Here is a 23,454-nt window from a genome sequence, read left to right as displayed (position 1 = left end):
GGACATTGTTTCAGCTCCACACTCAGTCTGTTCCACAGTCTTACACCATTATTGGATAAACAGAATCTTTTCTTCATGGTTCGACATCTTTGTATCATAAAATTTGTCATTTCCTTTAATTTCTACCCTCCCTCTCTTTCCTGAAACATTTTCTGTAAATGCTTTGGTAATAGATTATTTCTGGCTTTGTACAGAAATTGTGCTGTTTGGAATTCAACCGTATCATTAAATTTTATTATTTTAGACTTTACAAATAGTGGATTGGTGTGTTCACGATAACCTACATTGTGAATTATTCTGATAGCTCTTTTTTGCGGTCTGAATAATGGATCTAGGGAACTTTTATATGTATTGCCCCACACCTCTGTGCAGTAATTTAGATGAGGTAAAACCAGGGAATAAAACTGTGTGGAGTGATTTGTTGTCTAAAAAGTGTCTTGCTTTGGTCATTACAGAGATGCTTCTAGATATTTTAGAGCAGATGTATTTAATGTAAGACTTCCAGCAAATCTTGTCATTTATTATCACCCCAAGGAATTTGGTTTTGTGCACTCTTTCCAAATCAACAGCCTTTGTGTGTAGGAAAACCTGGACGTAAAAACAAATAAAAAGAAGTAAAAACAACAAAAGAAATCAAGTTTAAAAATTCTGAAAGGATTAGGTCACTAATTTGGCATTTTTGGATGTTCAGCTCATGATTTTAAACTGTGTAAAAACAATGATAATAAAGTTTTAAATAGTGTGATTTATCCCAGTTATGGATTGGATCGTGTTGTTACCATCTAGTGTTTTAGTTTCAGTGCAGCTGTGGATCAGATCAGTTCCTCTGCAGCTGAAGGAGGTTTTTGTACGACGCTTTTTCACTGTGTGAACACCCACAGGCTGTTGATAACATGTGCACTCTGACAGTAATAAACTGCTGCATCTTCAGCCTGAACATCACTGATGGTCAGAGTGAAATGAGAGTTTGATCCACTGCCTGAAAAACGACTGGAAATCCCTGATTGTCGACGGGTGGCAAGATAAATGAGAAGTTTAGGAGTTTCTCCATCTCTCTGTTGGTACCAGGCTAGAAGATGGTAGCTGCCGGTAAAATAAACATTCTGACTGGTGGAACATGTGATGGTGGTGGAGGCTCCCAGATCAGAGCTCACTGCTCCAGGCTGAGTCACTGTGACCTGGCCTCTGGACTCTGAGGATACAGAGACACAAACATAAAGCAGCGTCATGGTTTTGTCTTCTTCATCTCAGAGGGACGGATGTTCATAGAGGAGAGGAGTTGGATTCTCTGGACTTTACCTGTGAAGCAGCAGCAGAGGAGAGTCCAGATGAGGACGGAGACCAAAGTCATGCTTTGGATGAGGACCATTTGTGTGTGTTGTGTTGTGATGAAGGACAGCTGTCAGTCATCCACAGTTCCAGTGTCAGGACTATAAACTCTCCCAGAGCACTGGAGCATGGTGCTGCTGATGCAAAGTCACTGTATGGAAATCAGGACTCACGCCAACAGGGACCTGGATTAACTCGAATCATCAGTCACCTCAATGGATCAATCACTTTGAGTATTGATTGGGAATATGTGGGAGTTGATTTTACATCATAATCAGTTCAACATTGTACAGGTTCAGAAAGGTTCATTTGACAATTAATATTTTCAAAAAGGGAAATATTTCATTAAGGATTTATTTATATCTTAATTCCACATGGTGGGTAAATATGTTTCAGATGTTTGTAGTTTGTTCATATTTCAGGTATTTGAAGGTTCAGTGTCTCCTCACAGACTGATGTTCATTCTTTATCAGATACAATCAACATTTAACCTCAACATTTAGTCTGTACATGTTACTTATTTTAATGACTGAACTTGTGAAATGTAATGTTTCTCAGAGTATTTTTATTCAGTGAACAAATGTTCTCTATCAGTAACACAACCTGTTCCACAAACTGAGTATGAGGAGTGAAAATCCTCTGATGTTAATACTGATTTCATCTACATGTTGCATTAATGGGTCTGATTTACAAACTTCTACAACTGTTTGATTATGAAACTGTTTTGCAGCGATTAATATTTATATTCATCAAACATCAGTATTTCGTGTTAATGATGTGACGTTGGGTTTCAGTGACTATTTTCATCTTTGTATCTTTGGTTCTGAAACCTGTCTGTTGTCACGGTTCAGCAGTGATGCTTGACCGTTGCCATGGTTATTGAGCTCTGACGGGGGAAATGAAACAGAGCGATAGTTTGTGTGAAATCTGGTTTGACGTCCATCTTTGTCTCTGCAGTGGGTCGAGTGGAGCCCACCCTGACGGTGCTGCCCCCCTCCAGAGAGGAGCTGCAGCAGGGGAAGGCCACGCTCATGTGCCTGGCCAACAAGGGCTTCCCCTCAGACTGGAGTCTGTCCTGGAAGGTGAACGGCGGCAGCAGCAGCAGCTGGGAGGAGAGCAGGAGCCCCGCGGTGCTGCAGAAGGACGGCCACTACAGCTGGAGCAGCACCCTGAGGCTCCCTGCAGACCAGTGGAGGAAGGTGGGCTCTGTGACCTGTGAGGCCACCCAGGGCTCCCAGTCTGCACTCTCACACACACTGAGGACACACCAGTGTTCCCAGTACTGAGCCCACTCACTGGGGATCACCTACTGCTCTGACTCTGCTCATCAGCTCACTCTGTCTCTCCAACTCTCTGGCTTTGTGTCATTTCAACACTTTGAACAGCAAACATTTTCAGGCTTCTCTCACTGCTGCAATATTGTTTCAGTGTTTGACCACAAATAAACGTCTGTACATCAAACCTGCTGTTTTTGTGTTCATTGTTACATCATGTTTTATTCACTTTTTGCTGATTTTGTCCAATGAAGGGTCAAATTAAATACAGTTCATAGATATTTCTTCTGTTACTGCTGGATAATCTAATAGGATTTGTTCCAGTTACATAATGATTCCTCTTTGTTAAGTATTCCATCGTGGTCATTGCAGATTTTATTTTAAAAAAAAATTAAGAATTCTAATCATCATTAAGTTAAATATTTCAGTAGTCAACATCAACTGTGTCATTAACACTTACCTGTGCGCTTTAATGCAATGCAAGGTACAGTTCTACTATTTGTCATATTTTTGTTACTGACCAAGTATATTGTGAAACTTTGAAGAAAAAAAATGTGGCCAGAGCTTCAGAAAGAGATCCACACATAAAAAGGCAAAAATGTTCAACCTGATCTGCTAAGATGTGGTTTGACTTTTGTTAATGGTCCAATGCACCGATTAAAAAAAAAAAAACTGGCCAAATTAGTTAATCTGGAATGAACTGGGCACTTTCTGAATTGCGACCACTCCCACATGATTGAACCTACAATCACACGTCCAAACAAAAAATGTGTGACCCAGCACACACAATTAGTCTGTGAAGTTTAGTACTGATATTATGCACAGTTTTAAAACGAAGCTCACAAACACAAATGGTAACAGAATATAACCAGCATAAAGTGATGTAATGTTCATGTTTAAAACCCCTAAAATATTTATTATTTTTGTGAAAGAACTTGAATGTAAAGACAAATAAAAAGAAAACAAAGAAAGAAATCAAATTCAATCATCATGGAAGGATTGAATAACTATTAAATGGTTTTTGATGCTCAGCTAATGTTTTATAACTCTTTCCTTAATGAAAATAAAGTGTTAAATAGTGGATTTATCCCAGTTATGGATTGGATCGTGTTGTTACCATCTAGTGTTTTAGTTTCAGTGCAGCTGTGGATCAGATCAGTTCCTCTGCAGCTGAAGGAGGTTTTTGTACGACGCTTTTTCACTGTGTGAACACACCCTGACTGTTGATATAGTGATGACTCTGACAGTAATAAACTGCTGCATCTTCAGCCTGAACATCACTGATGGTCAGAGTGAAACGAGAGTTTGAGCCACTGCCTGAAAAACGACTGGAAATCCCTGATTGTCGACGGGTGGCAAGATAAATGAGAAGTTTAGGAGTTTCTCCATCTCTCTGTTGGTACCAGGCTAGAAGGTTAGAGTTAAGCACATTCTGACTGGTGGTACATGTGATGGTGGTGGAGGCTCCCAGATCAGAGCTCACTGCTCCAGGCTGAGTCACTGTGACCTGGCCTCTGGACTCTGAGGATACAGAGACACAAACATAAAGCAGCGTCATGGTTTTGTCTTCTTCATCTCAGAGGGACGGATGTTCATAGAGGAGAGGAGTTGGATTCTCTGGACTTTACCTGTGAAGCAGCAGCAGAGGAGAGTCCAGATGAGGACGGAGACCAAAGTCATGCTTTGGATGAGGACCATTTGTGTGTGTTGTGTTGTGATGAAGGACAGCTGTCAGTCATCCACAGTTCCAGTGTCAGGACTATAAACTCTCCCAGAGCACTGGAGCATGGTGCTGCTGATGCAAAGTCACTCTATGGAAATCAGGACTCACTCCAACAGGTAATCTGATTACTCTACATGGATCAATACATTTACACTGGATTGATTAGGAATGTGTCAGGGATCAGATTAGTGTTTTTTGTCTCGGAATGTTTCTTGTGTAAATGTCTGTTTTCGTTCTTTTTTCATCTGCACAGTTCAATTCACACTTAATTTCACATTCTTTTACAAATGGAATAAATGTGGAACTAAATCTATATTTGTATTGATTGTTGTGTTTGTGTTGTGATTCATTTTGTCCTGATGCTGCTGTGTTTTACACATTCACACTGACTTTGTTGAGTTTGTTGTTTTCAGAGTCACAGAGCCGTGTCTTTACACTCAGAGGTTTTTGGGGTCTGTACATGTTACTTATTTTAATGACTGAACCTGTGAAATGTAATGTTTCTCAGAGTATTTTTATTCAGTGAACAAATGTTCTCTATCAGTAACACAACCTGTTCCACAAACTGAGTATGAGGAGTGAAAATCCTCTGATGTTAATACTGATTTCATCTACATGTTGCATTAATGGGTCAGATTTACAAACTTCTACACCGTCAGGGTGGGCTCCACTCGACCCACTGCAGAGACAACGATGGACGTCAAACCAGATTTCACACAAACTATCGCTCTGTGTTTCGTTTTCCCCTCGGAGCTCGGTAACTATGACAACGGTCAAGCATCACTGCTGAACTGTGACAACAGACAGGTTTCAGAACCAAAGATACAAAGATGAAAATAGTCACTGAAACTCAACGTCACATCATTAACATGAAATACTGATGTTTGATGAAAATAAATATTAATCACTGCTTTATCCGGCCCCGGATAAAGCGTAAGAAAATGGATGGATGGATGGATGGATGGATGGATGGATGGATGGATGGATAAGTGCATCATTTGGGTCAAATGATGACAGAGAAACTAAATATTTGAAATTCAGTTCAACTGCATTTATTATAACTATTTGAACTGACCAGTTGATTATAACCAGGTCACATGTTCTCACCTTTGACAAGTAAAAAATTATCTCTTTTGTTTTGTTCACTTTAAAAATAAGGTGAAACATGCAACAAGTATTCAGAAGTGCAGAAGTGGTCATATACATGTATGTTGGGTTATGTTTTGTTTTTTTGTCTCTTTATAGTGTCATTCATGTTTCATTTGTTACTAATTGTATTCAATATCTACTGCAGATATCCATTTTTTTTCATATGTGCTATGTGGGGATATTTGATTAGATGTTTAAGAATGTAAAATGTCTTGTATATTTGTGTGAGCAAAACTAAATAAAAATTAAACTTAAAAAAAATAATAAGGTGAAATATTTGCACCACATCATTCAACAATTAATACAATATTATAAAAAGGAATTCTAAAATTGACAGCCAGCCAGTGTAAAGTACAAACAATGGGGAGTTTATGAGCTACAGTTCTATGAAACACATCAATGGTGACACCTTGTGGCTGAAGCATGTTAATACATATGTATAGAAAGCTTTGTAGTAGTACTCATCTCTTCCTCGACTGTTGTTAATAATCTCACAAAAAAACAGTAAAAGTAGGACAGTCAAGCAGAAAATGTGACTAAAAAATATTTTATTCCCACAGTAACACAAAAGAAAGGCACATGAAACAAATATAATAAATTGTCAAGATGAGACTAAAACTCAAAAATACAAAATAAGTATCAGTAAATAAGATATAATAAATAAAATGTGTTAGCGTGGTCTCTGGGCATGACAAACATTTTACTTCTAATGTCATAAATTAATGCAAAATAAAAAATGAACAGCAAACGATTCGCGTCCTCCACTCAGACGCTTTAAGTAAGTGTATGATGTGATAAACTTGTTTACTTGTTAACACTGTAGCAGCAAAATTATTGGTTGAATTTATACAAAACTGGGTTTATAGACTGCCAGTGACCCATAACAGATGTGATTACATTTTCGGAAAAGTAGGTCAGAGTTAAAAAAAAATTTGTATGAATTTTTTACAATCTTTTTTTCCCATTCACTTATAATGGCTGGAATTTGTCTAAACTGTTCCATATGTGCTGTCATCAGTAGTCTCTCTCTCTCTCTTTCTGACCTCACACTTTCAGAATGCTTCATCTACTCTGTGCTGTGGATCATCATATGTCTCTTAAAATACTGTTTGCCTTTAAAGCGTTTCTGACAAACTGAGCAGCTGAACGGCTTGACGGACATGTGACGAGTCATGTGTTTTTTAACATTCCGTTTATCTCTAAAGCGTTTTTGACAAACCGAACAGCTGAAGGGTTTTTCTCCCGTGTGGAGTTTCATGTGATAAACTAAATGTCCTTTCTGTGTAAATCTCTTACCACATACAAAACACGCAAACTTTTTCTCTCCAGTGTGAGCGACCATATGCCTTTCGACATCACGTTTATCTCTAAAACGTTTCTGACAAACTGAACAACTGAAAGGTTTTTCTCCCGTGTGGCTTTTCATGTGGTCACGTAAGTGTTCCTTCCGTGTAAATCTTTTACCACATGCAAAACAAGCAAACTTTTTCTCTCCAGTGTGAGCAACCATGTGTCTTTCAACGTGCCGTTTGGTTCTAAACTGTTTCTGACAAACTGAACAGGGGAAAGGTTTAACTCCTATGTGGCATTTCATGTGATCGTCAACGTGTGACTTTCGCATAAACCTTTTACCGCACACTGAACAAGGAAACGGTCTCTCCCCTGTGTGGACTCTCATGTGCATCTCCAATTTTGACTTAATCTCAAATGTTTTACCACACTCAGAGCAGAGATGTTGTTTCATTTTACATTTCACAGGGAAGTCCTGAGTTTTCATTTTGTCTTTGCGTGTGTCGTTATACTCTGTCATGTTCTCCTCCTCGGTAGATTTCATCGTCGTTCTGAGTTTACAGACTTCTTTCCAGAAATCACTGTCAACACTGTCATCGCTTTGAGGTTCAAAAAAGCTGAGTGTTTTCTCACTGATGCCGCATCCCATTCTATCTGACTGTGGTTTTCTGATGTTCGACCAAAAATCACTGTCAACGCTGTCATCGCTTTTACAGGATACCGAGGTCATCAGATTATCTGGTTTTAAAAGGCGATCTGGATCTGGGTCCTTGGCTGGTTCTGATCCTCCACAGTCCTCTCCATTTGTTTCCTCTGTGTTCTTATGAAGCTGTGAGGATTGAGTATCCTCTTCATTATCTTCACTCTTAACAGGGACAGGAGTGGATGAGAACTTGATATCATCCTCCTGTCGTCCATAACTGATCAAAAAGTCCTGAGGTTCCTCTTTAACCTGTGGGGGGTCCAGGTTTTTCTGGTTTGTCTCTGTTTCTTTCCCTGTCTGAACATTAAAATTTTCTCCTTGTGGACATTGTGCATCATACAATGAGGAGCTCAAGAGTTTCTCTCCTGGACGATTCCTTAAAAGGCCTGTTTTATGACAGCCATTCAATATTTTTTCACCACTTTTAGAGATATTTGGTAGTTTGCCATTCTCAGTAGTTTTAGAACCATCTGAGACATCATTTCTCACAAAGGTTAAACTTAAGTGATGCGGCCTGGTCTCTTTCCAGAAGTCACTGTCATCAGTGTCACAATCAGAAGAGTCTGATGCCTTGTCATCACTTTTAGTTTGTAAATGTCTACGTGGATGGAAGCTGTTGACTGGATCTGACCCTCCACAGTCCTCTTTAGGTGGTTCCTGTCCATGCTCCTCAGTTTGTCTTTGATGAAGTTGTGAGGACAGAGCTTCTTCCTCATCATCTTCTCTCTTCACATGGACAGAAGTGGGCGAAAACATGGTGATATCAGGCTCCTGACCGGTCCACACTTCTTCTTGTTCCTCTTTAATGTGAGGGGGTTCTGAGTCCGTCAGGTTCTGGTCCAGACTGGGGCTCCACACCTGCTTAACTGCCAAAAGTGGCTGCATGTTTTCAGAATGCCCTGAAATACACAGAGACACGTTATTGAAACATTTTATTTTGAAACAGGGACTACTATCAATTTCCAAGTATTTGCTTCATGTACATGTTGTGATCAAGTGTAAATATTTAGAACTGAGGCTAGTAACACTCTACATCTCCATCCACAGGCACTCAGTGTATTAAAGAGCTAACCCCTGGAGGCCTTAGAGCACAGGTGTCAAACATGCGGCCCGGGGGCCAAATCCGGCCCGCCAAAGGGTCCAATCTGGATGAATTTGTGAAATGCAAAAATTACACTGAAGATTTTAACAATCAGTGGTGTCAAAATCATTTTAATTCAGGTTCCACATACAGACACATACAGTCCAATTAGATTCAAGTGGGTCAGAACCAGTAAAATATTATCATAATAACCTATATATTAAGACAACCCCAAATTTTCTCTTTCTTTTTTTGGTGTCAAAAAGTAAAATTACATGAAAATGTTTGCATTACCAAACTATACTTTTACAAAAAATGTGAATAACCTGAACAAGCGGAAATGTCTTAAAGAAAAGTAAATGTGATTTTACCAATACTCTGCCTGTTACTACATGTTTTGTGCGATTGTAATACACATGTGTAAATGATAAACTGATAAAGCGAGGCATAATATTGTTAAAATTACACTTGTTTTTCTTAAGACAATTCAAGTTGTTCATGTTATTGAGATTTTTAAGGAAACTTTGTAGATGTAAACCTGATCATAATTTAATTTTACTTTTTTCACTGTTATTAATTTACTGGTCTGGCCCACTGGAGATCAAATTGGGCTGAATGTGGCCCTTCAACTAAAATGAGTTTGACACCCCTGCCTGAAAGCGTCTGTGATCTCCTCTGATGTGCTTATGTATATTGCCGTTAATTCAGTAGATAGGCTATTCCTGTTGAAACATGTTCAGTATGTGTGGCTGTCTCATAGTGGTTGTAGCTTTACTGTGCATGCTGATGTCTACGATTTCAATAGTGATCAAATGGATCAGAAAAATTCAATCTCAGACCATAAATACTTTACTTTATGGCTAAAACATTACAGATTTCTACATGTAGTCTAAATAGATTCCAGTTGATGAAATACACAAGTCCATGCTGTCAATAACTCCCAGCTGCAGAGGTTAATAGGCCTCCTGAAAGCTTGTCTGCTGTTCTCAGAACCACTTTTTTTTTTTTTTTTTTTTTTTTTTTTTTTTTTAAATGGCACCTAGGAAGATTGCACGTTTTTAATTTCGTTGTACCTGTACAATAACAATAAAGACATTCTATTCTGTTCTATTCTATTCTACTTAGCATGGACAGGCCACAACATTAGAATTAAAAGAGCTAAACATTTCTAACAGTGACGTATTACATTTATATCATAATCTGTAATGAGAATAAGTACATTAGAAAAGGAACCAGAATAACTGCAAAAATAAAATGTACAAACCTGCACTATGTGACAGGACATCTGGGTTCCAAACTGTGACCTGTTCTTGTTGCTGTCTCGTATTTTTCTTTTTTGATTCCTCCTCGTCCATTTGGACTTTAGACATTTTTCACTTTTTCTCCACACGACATTTGTCACAAACACAGTTTGTCTCCATCACACACTAACAAGTCTGTTAGCAGCTAACGAGCTAAGCTAATGTTAGCATCACTGAGCTAATAAGAGATAAATTGGGAGAAAAAGAGGCACAGACGGTGAACACAACAGAGTCCGGTCAGTCGGTTTCATTCGGATACAGAGGTTCTGCTGGTTCAGATGGAATGACCCAAGAACTCTACAGGAGAAAACAGAGTACTTTCACTTTCATGTGAACTACAACCAGTGGGAAGCGTTTCCGGTTCCGGTGTCCCAAATGCACAGTTCGTCTTCTTTCCTTTTTTTTTTTTTTTTTTTTTTGTGGCTTAAAAATAAAATACATTCAAATTAAAAGTCCAAAGTCTTTGTTTTACAAGGCCAAAAGTGGAAGCGTATTTCTTTTGAGACAGGATATGATCATCTTCCCACTCTTATTTCCATCCTTTTTGGCATAACACGGCACCCTTCCTCCCGGAAGTACCTGGTGGTGTGTTGTCATGTTTGATGGAGCAACTATTAGCAAAATAAACCGTCAGAAAAAACGAATAAAACGTAATCTGGATCCTAATAACGACACAAAACCCACTAGAGTTCATTTATACAGTCTTAGCAGAAATGGATGGACCAGTTAATCATCTGAATGTGGGTTTAACTGCGGATGTGAAGCTGAGAGGTGCAGGTCGGTTTGCTGGTCTGCTAATGCTAAACTGGCGCTAGCTAGTTTTGATAGGTTTCAATATTAAATGTGTATCTGCATTTAATGATTTATTTGATGCTTTAATTGTTCGGACATAAAGCCTGAAATGACAGGTTGATAGGTTTCTGTAAACAAGCAAACATCAATGATAGAAAACAACAGAACCCTGTGTGTTTGAGCTAAGCTAACTGTTAGCATGGTAAATGCACTGCTTTGTGTAATAATGTTAGTGATTAAAGACCAGGCGATACTAATACGATATATGTGTACATTCTGTCACACTGTGGATGAGTCTTATAATAGTCTATTGTACGTGTACACCTTATGAAGAAGAAAATAGCACTAGAATTTTAATGCATACTACATGAGTTATGTTTGTTTAAATTATTAATGATAAGCTACAGCACTAGTTCTATATTAAGCAGATTAAATATGATATCATGCCCGTGGGACAGGTGTTTCTGCATGAGGTTCAACTGTAGGAGATTACGATGTGAGTGAGTAATTGTGATTTATAAATTAAGTGTGAATATCTGTAGCATCCCACTCCATAATAAGAAGCTATATTTTCTGTTATTCTGTAGTGTTTTTGTAGGAGGTTCTAACATTGTAGACTCTAGCTTTCTTGTAGAAAGTTTTTGTCCAACTGTAGGATAGTGCAACATGTTAGGAAGTTCCTGTAGGAGCAAGTTTCTCAAGGATTAATTGTGTATTTCAGGGTGTCCTGCAGATATCCAGCAGCTGTTGGTAGTTAAAGAAGAAGATCCCTATGAGCAGCAGGAGTGGAAGCCCAGTCTGGACCAGAAGGACCAAGTACTACCCCACATCAAAGAGGAACAGGAGGAAATATGGACCAATCAGGAGAGAGAACAGCTTCAGTGGCTGGGGGAAGCTGACATAATCAAGTTTACATTTTCTCCAGTCCCTGTGAAGAGTGAAGATGATGAAGGCGCAGGTAAAAATAAGTATAGAAAACAGTCTGGAATTGGACCGATCACTGTGAAATATGCACAATCTAATTTATACTGGCCAATCACAAGTCAGGGGAGTGGGTGTTTTGCAATGCGTCATACATCATATTTCTTTTTGTCGTGAGTCAAAGTCAGTTCCAAGTCCGCTAATCTCTTTACAACTGTTGTGGGTTGTTTCCTTGATTCAAAAATAAGGACTGAATTATAGAATACACCCTGTTTTCTCAAGTTTCTTTGACAAAAGTGACAGTAATCATTCCCTGAAATTTGTACTGGACCACCACCACCGCATGCCATGATGGAAACATGCTGAGGTTTGTTGACATTCAGGATCTGCTCAACATCACATCTATCATATCTGTGACTGGTTTACTCAATGCCTGTTCGTCCCACCTTCATATTTGGATTCAAGCGCTGCGATTCCAGACATATTTTTGATTGAGGAAAATTGATAGCTGGCCAGGCTAAAAAATAAAGTTGTGACATTCCTCCTCCTTGTTTTTCAGGGTGTGCCAAAAGGGCCTGTGTCAAAAACAGATGCTAGACCCCTCCTTGAAAGAGGCAGTGGTTTCAGCATCTTTAGAACTTCACTTTTGTTTTTATTTTTAATCCCAGTGTCACCATACTCTACCTCATCAGGTTCAAATAAATTCGTCTTTGTTTGGATCTGACATGCTGCCAGTATGTATTGAGATCTGATGAAACAAATAATGCACTTGTCTGATTTGGTAGAGTATGTTAGGGCTTGAGCAGGTGTTGTGCAGTGAGATCATCATGGAATAGTGGAAGAGAATTCCTGCAAGATAATTCTCCAAGATCACTCACTTTTGCGAGCTATTGCAGGTGGTTTCAACTGTAGGATCTTGTGGTTATGAAGACAATCAATTATTTGTGGAAATTCTTCTGTTTCTGTAGAAGGTTCTTCTCTTAGTTGAAGATGTCCTGTGATCTTGCGACAGTTTTTTTAGGTTCCTCTTTCTGAAGGACTGTTAATTTGTATTTCAGATTGTCCTGCAGATGTCCAGCAGCTGTTGGTGGTTAAAGAGGAGGTCCCCGACCAGCAACAGGGCTGGGGCTCAAGTCTGCGCCACCAGGATCCAGAGCCACCCTACATTAAAGAGGAACAGGAGGAACTGTGGACCAATCAGGGGGGAGAGCAGCTTCAAGGGCTGGACTCTTCTGACACTGAGGACAGTGACGGAGACTGGACACTGAGCAGAGAACCTGAGTCAGGTGTAAATCAAAAGGTAAAACCTCCTACCAGCAGTTCAACAGAGGAGATGGAAGCAGAAGCTGCTGGAGAGGACTATGTAGAATCAGAACAAGGAATTAACTTAGCCCAGTTTCCTGTAAGTGATGTTGGATGTAAAGGAAAACATCAATGCTTAGAATGTGGTAAAACATTTGAAAGGAGTACAGTTTTGAGGGCACACATGAGGGTCCACACAGGAGAGAAACCGTTCAGCTGTTCAGTATGTGGTAAAAGGTTTGCTAGCAAGTCAAACTTAACTCCTCATATGAAAGTCCACACTGGAGAAAAATCATTTCATTGTACAGTATGTGGAAAAAAATTTGCTCAGAAGTCACACTTAATTACTCACATGAAAGTCCACACAGGAGAAAAAGCTTTTTGTTGTTCAGTTTGTCAGAAACCTTTTAGACGGAACAGCGCTCTCCGAATTCACTCTGTCATTCACTCTGGAGAGAAACCATACGATTGCACAGTATGCGGTAAACGATTTGCTCAAAAATTAAATTTAATCCCTCACATGAGAGTCCACACAGGCGAGAAGCCATTTAGTTGTTCAGAATGTGGTAAAAGATTTGGCCTCAAGTCAGATTTACTTCGTCACATGAAACTCCACACGGGAGAAAAACCTTTCGGCTGCTCGGTTTGTCAGAAGCGTTTTAAACGTAAACATCACGTCGAGTCACATATGAGGATTCATACAAGAGAGGAACAAAGTGCTCGTGACGCTCAAAACAAGCTGGCTCAACTAGGAGTTCAGCTCGAGGCAAACCCGAGCAAGCAGATGCTGATGAACAGACTGAAGAGTGTACTGATGAAGAGGAATCTGAGCCCATCACTGAAAGATAATGAAGTCCAGAGTTCATGAAATCGGGTCCATCACATGAAAACCTGCTAGAAACACTGAGCACCATAGGAATTTATACATACAGGGTATATGAATGTGTCTTCTTTATTAGCATGAAATAACAGAGAAAGTCCAACAGGAATAACAAAGGAGAACGGGTAAATTCCTTTAGCTGTGTGTCATAAAATTTGAGTTTTTTAATTGTTAATTTGTGAAATGATCAGTCAGACTGTAATGATCTGACGACTTAAAATACTGAGAAATAACACTAAAATCTTTACTCTCTATGTGAAGATAGTCCTTAAAACTATAGATTCCAGGAAAGGAATAATAAAAGGGATAAACATTTTCAAGGCTCTGTGCTCAATCTATTGCACAGTATCTGAAGCCCCTTTTCCACAACACTTCTGTTTCAGGAGTATTTCACTTTTATTCCAGAACGACGTCTGTGTAAACGAAATGGTGGATCGTTTGGTTCCGCCTCTGTCACGGCTCTGTAACAGTAATAACAGAGCCACGATAAAGGTGGAGTCATGATTAGGGCTGCATGATATTGGAAAAAACTGACATCGCAATTTTTTTTTAACCCTGCGATATATATCGCGATATGAAAAAATACTCAGGAGGATATAACAGCTGTGTGGTGCCGGCGTAAGTGGTCAAACAAATTAGTTGTATTTCCTCTTGTTGTGTCGACACAGTTTCATCCTTCTTGTAGCTGAAATAATTTCAGATAACTGACGTTGCTTTTCTTTTTGGCATCAAGTCTTCGTTTTTGGTAATTTTTCTCTTGTTCATTGCTCATTTTTCAATGTTGTTACCAGTAACTCACTCCATGTGCAGGGGCGTGGTCTGCTTCGGCAAACTGATTAAGAACAATTATGATTGGTGGATCGCTGCGAGCAGTGTGTACCCTTGAAATTAGACGAGGACACGTTTTCATTTGTCTCCTACATCGCAGGACCTGCAATGTGCATACTGCGCACACGTACATCGCGATGACGATGCTCAAATGATATGTTGTGCAGCTCTAATCATGATTCCGGAACGCTATGTAAAAGGAACACCTCTGGTTTCGCAATCAAGGTGTGACGTTTTGATGACGTATTGTGTGTGCGACCCCTCTATCTATCTATGGACTCTATCCATGCTAACATTTGTGGAACGGTGAAAGACTCTGAAGAGGTTAGCAACACCGCTATGCTTGGCTTATTTCCAACGTGCAAGTTATGCACCACACTACACGCTGCGCTGCATCACTGCCCCTTTAATTCTGTAATGCAGGTCCGCTGTGTAAAAGTCTGGCCTGTCTCACCTCTGTTACTCCTTTGGCTTCACTGGAAAAAAATGACCCTCTAAAAACAAGTTTAAAAAAATAATAATAAAACAAGATATTTTTGCTTGAATCAAGCAAAACAATCTGCCAATGGAACAAGTGAAAATTATCTTGATAAGATTTCTTGAAATAAGATTTTCAAGCTTTATTGTCTAAAAATTACTGTTTTTCAGCTATGGGTATCAATCACTACAAGCAGGACCTCTCAACTTTTAAAACTGAATTACTCCTAAAGTTATTATCACACAGTAATTAATCAATTTTCAATTTAATCTGTAGAATCTGAACTAAATGTATGTGTATAAATATTTGTGCTTTTAAAAAAAAAAAAAAAAAGATTTTACGGTGTTTTTTCTCACAAAACTGTTATGTTAGTATTCTCCACTGTAAAAAGACACTCACACTTTCTACACATACTCCTCCCTGGCATGGCTCGAAGGTGTCAGATCACAATTATTTGGACATTTGCAGACAGATAAGAAGATAAACAAAATATCCATATCAAATTTGTCATCCATTGGTGTGTATTTAGCAATTTACAACAACCTGTAATCAGGATGTCTGTTTCTCAATTTCACATGAGGTTCAGACCCCTTGGGGTCTGCTGGCCATCACCATGACAACCAAATTACAGATAAAGACACATGGATTTGGTAATCTGGAAGTACTTTTTCTAAACCTCTAAACCAGATGTCTGTATTCTGGGTCAACCAGGACCTTTAGGATTCTCATAGTGTGTAAGTGCTAGTCGGTTGGAGAAGCTCATTTCTGCCAAACTCAGCAGCAGATGAATTAATCCAGATCTAAAAGTACATTTTCTTCTATGAAAGTTGTATATTCTGAAAGTACTTTTGGAGAACTACACTTTAATCAAAATTCTGACTTTGAAAAATTAAATCCAACATTTTTGTAGCATTTTTCTTGATTCTCCTTCTTTGAAATTGTTAGGCAGCCAGAGGCTTCAGGCCTACAGGTCTACACAACATCAAGTCTCTATTCTTTTGAACTTTATTATTTTCTCATCAAAATTATATGGTTTGATAGTGCTTTTTGAAAACTACATTTTGATCCAAATTTTGACTTTGAAATGTTAAAATTGCTTGATTTCTGACCTTTCTCCTGACTCACTGTCATAATACCTAGGCATTTTGGCTCGTGGCAGGCAGGTAGCAGCAAACGCCCTGGAGTAGAGGCTGATTGCCTCCTATTACACTCCTCATACAAAAAATGTATGGGTCATTATTTTCTGATTTTCTCAAATATTCTTAATATGGTTTAATAATTTATTTCAGATGGGGATGACACCTGCTGAGAAAAAGAAATACTATGCAGAGCTCAAAAGAAAAAAGAAGAAAGAAGCAAATGCAAAACATAGGGCTAAGAAGAAGGCTGAAGATCCTCCCAAACCACCAAAAGTTCTAAGTCAAACTAAAGGTGCCATTGCTGTGAGAAAGTGTAGGGAGAAGAAGAAACAAGCCCTTATTAAAAAAGAAGAGAAGAGAGAAAAAAAAAGGACGCAATCAGAAAAAGGGAGGATTATTGATCAAAGAAAAACGATCATGAAGTCATGCCTTCTACACCAACCACTCCTACCCCATCTGTGCAGTCAGAATTCATCTGCTCCTGTCAGTCAGAGGTCATCTACACCTACTTGTCCATCCTGTGAGCCTCATGTTTACGACACCACAGCATTCTACTTCAAGTCAAAGGGCTTTGATAACAAAATGCAGAAGCACTAGCCCAGTGTTTTTCAACCTTGAGGTCGGGACCCCACGTGGGGTCGCCTTGAATTCAAATGGGGTCCCCTGAAATTTCTAGTAATTGCTAAAAAAAAAAAAAAAAGATCAAAAAACTTACTAATAAAAAATATATGGTGAGTTGACAGAGACAATCCCAATACATAACAGACATGACAAACTCTGAAGCTGCAGCACTGTGGTTCTGTTTATCTGTCAAATGTTCATTGTGGTCAGTTTCAGATGCTGCAGCTCTATTGTAATTCATAGTCTGAGATATTGTTTTTTCAGTATTAGTTGTCAGCCTTGTAAATCACAGCTGGACTGACTGGACAGATCCTGACCAAGGAAAATAAAATTCTCACTTTGTGCAGTAATCTACACCTGGATTTACTGCCTCCGTCCACAATAATATACATTATATAGACTAAATGTCCTCTAAAATTAATGTTTATTTACAACATAGTATAGCAAACTATTACATGATTTAAAAAATATAATTTTAGAAAAAAAAAGTCTCCATTTTGAATGTCTGAGGTCATCAGAAATTTGTGATGTTAAAATGGGGTCACGAGCAAAAAAGGTTGGAACCAGTGCACTAGCCGTACAAGTAGCAGCATCACAGCCCTGTCTGTTATACATGTGTACCCTAAAAGCTGAAAAACAGAGACTCTTTAGGTCACGGGTCTCAAACATGCGGCCTGAGGACCAAATGCATCCCGCCACAGGTTCCAATCCGGCCCATGGGATGTTTTTGCAAAGTACAACAATTCCACAGTCTTGAATTGAATTAAGCAAAAAAAAAAAAAGCTTGAATTAAGAAAAAAATCTTGAATTAAGCAAAAAAAAAAAAAAAAATCTTCAATTATGTAAAAAAAAAATCTTCAATTAAGCCAAAAAAAAATCTCAAATTTAGCAAAAAATCCTGAATTAAGCAAAAAAATCTTCAATTAAGGAAAAAAAATCTTGAATTAAGCAAAAAACAATCGTCAATTAAGTAAAAAAAATTTTGAATAAAGCCAAAAAAATTTCAGATTTAGCAAAAAATCTTAAGCAAAAAAATCTTGAAATAACAACTTCAGATTTTTTTTCTTTGTTTTAGTGCCAAAAAATAACATTAAATTATGAAAATATTTAAATTTACAAATTATCCTGTAACAATTAAATGTGAATAACCTGAACAACATGAAATGTCTAAAGAAAATTAAGCATGATTTTAACAATTTTCTGCTTGTTACTGTTTAGTGTCTTTGTAGATTCGATCCATAATGCACATAATAATAATAATAATAATAATAATAATAATAATAATAATATATTTTATTTATAGGCGCTTTTCAGGACACTCAAGGTCACCATACAAAGTCGTTAAAAATAAATAAAACACAATTAAAAGTACACATATACATATATAAAACACATATGTACATAAAATGGCAGTAGATAAAAGTGACATTATGGAATTGAGTAGGCCTGTCTGAATATACATGCATAAATGATAAGTTGAAGCAGAATATTTTTTAAATTGCACTTATTTTTCTTAAGAAATTTCAGTTTTTTTGGGTTATTCGCATCTTTTTTTGTTTGGCTAGTTTATAAAAGAATTTAGATGGAAGAATTTAATGGGGGTTTTTTGCACTAAAACAAAGACAAAAATTTGTAGATGTCATTATTTATAGGTTATTATATTATTATTTTACTGGTCCGACCCACTGGAGATCAAATCGGGCTGAATGTGGAACCTGAAAGAAAATGAGTTTGAGAGTCCTGCTTTAGGTGATTATGTCTTATTTTAAGTGTGATGAAATATTTTGACTAGAAATGAGGTAAGATTTAGATTTTTTTCCAGTGTTGGCTGTGGAAATCAGTCAGTGGGGTGGGGGTGGGCGGGGGTTGGGATCACCATCTCACCTTTATTTCCAGGATCTGTGTGTAAAAGTGGCTTTAATCTGTCGTACTCCCACTGTGGAAGAGTGTTGATAAAACTAATCACAACAACTATCAATCAGTTTCTTAACTTGATTAAGTCCTGGAATCAATAGTTAATAATAATCAGCTCATTGCTGTTAACAATCCTGTGGTGAGTCCATATCAGTCGAATGAAACATGGAAACGGTACTGCAAAAACCTGAGTTACAAACGAAGATGTGTCTGTTATCGAAAAACCGAAATATAGCGCTGCCTTCTTTGTAGATTTTGCAAAAATAATGAATAATGCTGTTGACCTTCCACTGCTCCTGTAGAGGCTGAATGAAGTTAGGTTTGATTGTAATTGTTTATAAATGGTTTGATGAGGGGATTTTTTATGAAACCATTGTTCTACATTTTTACTATTTTCCAAAGGGGTTCCACAAGGCTCAAAACCGGGCCCCATCTTTGTGTGTAACTAACTGTAATTTGCCTCTTTACGCTGATGACACATGTATGTATTGTTTTGCACAGAACACTGCACAGTTATTGAAATCCTTCAGCATGCCTTTGACAAACTACAAATTGCACTTTTTAAATTTCTAATTAGTTCCAGTTGTGAGTAAGACCAAATACGTGCTATTCCCCACAGCCAAAAATATCGCAGATGACATTTTGCATGTTACTATTTTGACGCGACACAGTATTAAAAGGGTCTTAGACAAACACCCGAACAACTGGTTAGATCAAAAACTCACAGTTAAACTTCGTATTGATGCGCATGTTGCCACGCTAAGACAAAAAATGGTTCGTTGTACAGAAACAGAGCTAACTTCCCAATATGTAGACAGCAAATCAGTAGTCGCTTTTCCATTGGACATCTGCGCAAAACTTTACCGATATTTACTAAATGTTGAATAAACAGAAGTGCATAACGTCAGTTCATCCATTAAATCACAAATGCAATGATTTGTTTATTTATTATCACAATATGACACGAGAAGTCATTCCATAAACATGGTGACAAATGTAAATATGGTGTTGACTTACAGATAGATTCATTATTATTATATACTGAGCAAAAATATAAACGCACCATGTACCATTTATGTGTAACATGAGATGGACGCGTGGCTCAAAATGAGCTCATGGTGTCTTATAATTGCAAAATGAAACATAAATAATAATAATAATAAGGACAATGCCAATAATACACATACACATAGTTACAGCAGTCATTACTTATCACTAAATCCACTATCGTGTTTTAACAGACAATCTCTACCACACCAAGGTTATAATAGTTTTGGATTTTTCATTATAGTTTAGTTTTATTTAGTTTTGACGTTTTTTTCTTTAATTCAGTTAGTTGTAATTCATTTTTAGAGCAGGTTTGATAGTTTTTATTAGTTTTTGCTCTTTTCTAAATGCTTAGTTTTAGTTTAGTTTCGGTTTTTTCACATCTTTTATTCAGATAAATCCCATACAGGACTCTACTGTTTCCTTCCAGCTTTAGTTTCCATGTTTCCAGGTAGAGTTTGGACCAGAAGACGACTCTAAACCACAAGTGACCTGAAGTGTCGGACTGTGAAGTGTCATATGGTGTCACCAGATAAAATTGCTCGAGCAAAATAAATCAATTTCATATCAATCTGACATTTTGGAAACACACAATACAGTTTCAGTTAGTTATCATTTTTGTCCTTTAATTGTAGTTTTTATTTATTTCAGTTAACAAAAAGGTTTTTTGATTCTAGTTTTTGTCATTTCATTAGTTTTCGTTAACGATAATAACCTTGCACCACACTGATCAATAAAAAAACAGTATGCGATTTAATATATCGTGCAACACCTAATGCTATTCAAAGGTAAAGTGTCACATGGTGCGTTTATATTTTTGCTCAGTGTATATCACCCCTCTATCTCCTACTAAATTTAAAAATGGTTGGGTTTCCTGGTGTGTCCACACATACCACGCCATGTTTCTTTTAAAACTCTTCTTCGCTTGTAACGTCTGTCAACATCCATTTTTTTTTAACTCACATGATTCTAGTTGCAGAAAAAGGTCTTTCCATTCCAGTTTTGCATGATCTACTAATTTAACTACACTCTAAAAACCACCTCTTGCCAGCCCAAAAACTTTTAATTGAAAAATGAGAGTTTTAGCAAAATTGTTTTTTGTTTTTCCATTAGGTAAATTTTTATGCTCAAGTTATATCGTGCAATTTGAGGGTCAATGGAAAAGCAACTATTGAAGCAGTCATCTTATTTGTTCTGGATTATTGTGTCTATATTGTTTATATGGTCTATAGAAAACGCTTTGCCTCCACTCTTACAGATCTAGATACAATCTGTCATTCCACACTCATGTTCACGAGTATTCCCTCATTATTACATTTTATATGAAAGGGTTGGATTTTATCCTCTAACTCTGAGATGTGACAGGCATCAATTATTTATTTATAAAGCCTTAAACGGCATCATGCTATCGTGCATTACCTCCGTATTAAACTGGTCACATAATCAGTATTAATCATATTCAGGTGATTGGCTGGTGCTCAAAGTGTCTAAAACTGAAAACTGTTTTTTTTTTTTTTAACAGTTATAAAAGTGTATACCTGGAATACTTTACAACATACATTGAAACTTAATGCTATTGTACTTACATTTTATTTTTAAAGTGTCGTACAGATTTTTAGGATTTTGAATGTAATTATATTTTGTTATGTTCTCTCTGTTCTCTTGTGTTTTTCTTGTTTATTATCATTTCTACATGTTCATTTTGCTTTCTCATAGTCTTGATGTCATTGAAAATAAGGCTGTGCCCTCAATGATACTTTTGATAGTTTAATACAGGTTGAAAGAATGAATGAAAAGATGTGTAAGCTCTGTGAGGAAATGATAGGATATGTGTTGTACTGTGAATGCCAAATAAACGTCGTGACCTTGATTACTGTTGCTGTGGTAAGATGTATACGTTGAACAAAGAACATCAGAATATTTCTTTTTTTTTTTTCAGTTTGTTTAATTTACTTTGATTTTACCTCAAAGGCCACGGAGCAAAATACAGGTATTTTAAATGAGTTTAAATTAATTTGCTTTTTTTTTTTAATGGAATTCTTCATTTTCCCACATTTCCCTGTGGTCTGCATAAACTGTAAATGCTCTGCTTCGGTCTGAATTCTTCATTCATTCAACTCCACAGCAAGGTTATTATCGTTAACGAAAACTAACAAAATGACGAAAACTAGAATTGTAAAAACATTTTCGTTAACTGAAATAAATAAAAACTATAATTAAAAGAAAAAAATATATAACTAACCAAAACTGTATTGTGTGCTTACAAAACTAACTAAAACGTATAAAAATTATGGATAAAATTCCCTTAGTTTTTGTTTTTGTCAATGTCGGATTGATATGAAAGCGATTTATTTCCCTCAGCCAATTTTAGCTGCTGGCGCCATATGATATTTAACGGTACGTCACTTCTCGTCACTTGTGGTTTCCAGTCGTCTTCTGGTCCCCACTCTACCTGGAAACATGGAGACCAAAGTTGGGAGAAAGCAGCAGAGTCCTGTCTGGGATTTATTTGAATTCGACTACGAAGATAAAAGATATTAAAAAAAAAACTAAACTAAAACTAAGCATTTAGAAAATAAAAACTAATAAAAACTTGCAAACCTGCTCTAAAAAGTAATTAAAACTAACTGAATTGAGAAAGAAAAGCTAAAACCAAACTATAGTGACAAATCTAAAACTATTATAACCTTGCTCCACAGGTCCATCTTCAACCCTATTTCTGAGTAATGACACCAGAAAGGTGGTTTGGAGCGCTGGCCCTTTAAATGCACATGAGCCACTTCAAGCCCCGCCCCCTCCAGGTTGTCGGCTGTGCTGCTCTGTCCCATTCAACCAACAAACTGAACATTTTAGGTACTGGGCTCCAAGTTTGGACATATTTTCAGTTTTTACTACAACCGCTGCTGCTGCTAAACAATTATGTCGTATTCGGAGAAATGTTCATCTGAAGTCTGGACCTTATATGTGCAAATATCGTAACAGAACTAGTTATAAAATGTAACAAATTAAGCAGAAATGGAAACAAGTTGTAGAAATTCACTCGATTTTTGCCGGAATGAATATAAAGATAGCTTTGCAGCAGCTGGAGGGTTCAAATTCAAACTGTCTGAACTGTTAGGGTCCAAATACACAAAGAAATGAACCACAGACCAAGAAAAGTGGGTTTAGATAAATATGAGCCCTTTAATATAAAATCTGGTTTTATTGGTTTTGTTATTTAACCCTTTTTTCAGTAGATATGAGAATTATTGCATTAATTTTATGAAGTTTTTATACCAGGTTTCTCTCAACACACGTCAGATGATTGTCACTGTTTGTGCTGCTTTTTGTCATGGGGTCAGAGGTCACACTAGACAGTAACTTTTACTTTTACAACCTGTTTAGTTCAATTTTTTGTGTGTCTCTTAAGGCTGTGCATGTCTTTCATATATATACTGTATACATGTTATTTGAAGAAAAAAGAAATAATAAATATGTATGCTCTTTTTAACCCTGAAAAACAACAAAGACAAAGGTGCATTATTACAAACAAAAAGTTAAGGATATTTCTTTTTTTTTTCTTTGTCATTTTTTTTGGGGTCATTTTTGCCATTTGTAAATAAAACTATGTCTGGTCATTAAAAAATGTGTTTTAATTCAGTTCACACAGAAAAGTAAAAAGCACTGTGCAAGAATCCCAACT

At 37.2% G+C, this 23,454-nt stretch overlaps 2 protein-coding genes and 1 gene segment (V, D, J or C); 2 read left to right on the top strand and 1 right to left on the bottom strand.

Moving 5' to 3' along the window:
- Positions 1 to 2,260: 2,260 nt before the first annotated feature.
- LOC115427921 (Ig kappa-b4 chain C region-like) lies at positions 2,261 to 2,790 on the top strand. The segment is given in 1 exon segment: positions 2,261 to 2,790. A coding segment is annotated over 1 exon segment (255 nt).
- Positions 2,791 to 6,017: 3,227 nt separating this feature from the next.
- Positions 6,018 to 10,220, bottom strand: LOC115427882 (zinc finger protein 260-like). Its single transcript, XM_030146606.1, has 2 exons — positions 9,814 to 10,220; positions 6,018 to 8,367 (listed from the first exon to the last, which is right to left on the bottom strand). Exons 1-2 carry the CDS (start codon positions 9,917 to 9,919, stop codon positions 6,542 to 6,544), a joined length of 1,932 nt encoding a protein of 643 aa, XP_030002466.1. The 5' UTR covers positions 9,920 to 10,220; the 3' UTR covers positions 6,018 to 6,541.
- A 205-nt stretch (positions 10,221 to 10,425) lies between these two features.
- LOC115427886 (zinc finger protein OZF-like) lies at positions 10,426 to 16,867 on the top strand. 6 transcript variants are annotated; one of them, XM_030146618.1, is made up of 4 exons: positions 10,426 to 10,627; positions 11,364 to 11,600; positions 12,622 to 12,863; positions 16,341 to 16,867. In XM_030146618.1, exons 1-4 carry the CDS (start codon positions 10,564 to 10,566, stop codon positions 16,785 to 16,787), a joined length of 990 nt encoding a protein of 329 aa, XP_030002478.1. In that variant the 5' UTR covers positions 10,426 to 10,563; the 3' UTR covers positions 16,788 to 16,867. The 6 variants fall into 6 exon arrangements, with proteins under 6 accessions (XP_030002478.1, XP_030002475.1, XP_030002473.1 ...); XM_030146615.1 differs by lacking the exon at positions 16,341 to 16,867 and adding an exon at positions 11,101 to 11,138 and having other exon boundaries at positions 12,622 to 14,230; XM_030146613.1 differs by lacking the exon at positions 16,341 to 16,867 and adding an exon at positions 11,071 to 11,138 and having other exon boundaries at positions 12,622 to 14,230.
- The last annotated feature ends 6,587 nt before the right edge of the window (positions 16,868 to 23,454 follow it).

The sequence above is a fragment of the Sphaeramia orbicularis genome, chromosome 11 (genome assembly GCF_902148855.1).
Source record: "Sphaeramia orbicularis chromosome 11, fSphaOr1.1, whole genome shotgun sequence".
NCBI lineage: Eukaryota > Metazoa > Chordata > Actinopteri > Kurtiformes > Apogonidae > Sphaeramia > Sphaeramia orbicularis.
Note: the sequence above shows the minus strand (reverse complement) of the source record. Positions and strands in the feature narration are given on the sequence as shown.

Excerpts from the sequence above, each read along its gene's own strand:
- LOC115427882 (XM_030146606.1), bottom strand. The coding sequence starts at position 9,919 with ATGTCTAAAGTCCAAATGGACGAGGAGGAATCAAAAAAGAAAAATACG. Across the intron at positions 8,368-9,813 it reads TGTCCTGTCACATAGTGCAG|GGCATTCTGAAAACATGCAG; the intron begins GTTTGTACATTT and ends TGTGTATTTCAG.
- LOC115427886 (XM_030146612.1), top strand. The coding sequence starts at position 10,564 with ATGGATGGACCAGTTAATCATCTGAATGTGGGTTTAACTGCGGATGTG. Across the intron at positions 10,628-11,363 it reads TGTGAAGCTGAGAGGTGCAG|GGTGTCCTGCAGATATCCAG; the intron begins GTCGGTTTGCTG and ends TGTGTATTTCAG. Across the intron at positions 11,601-12,621 it reads TGAAGATGATGAAGGCGCAG|ATTGTCCTGCAGATGTCCAG; the intron begins GTAAAAATAAGT and ends TTTGTATTTCAG.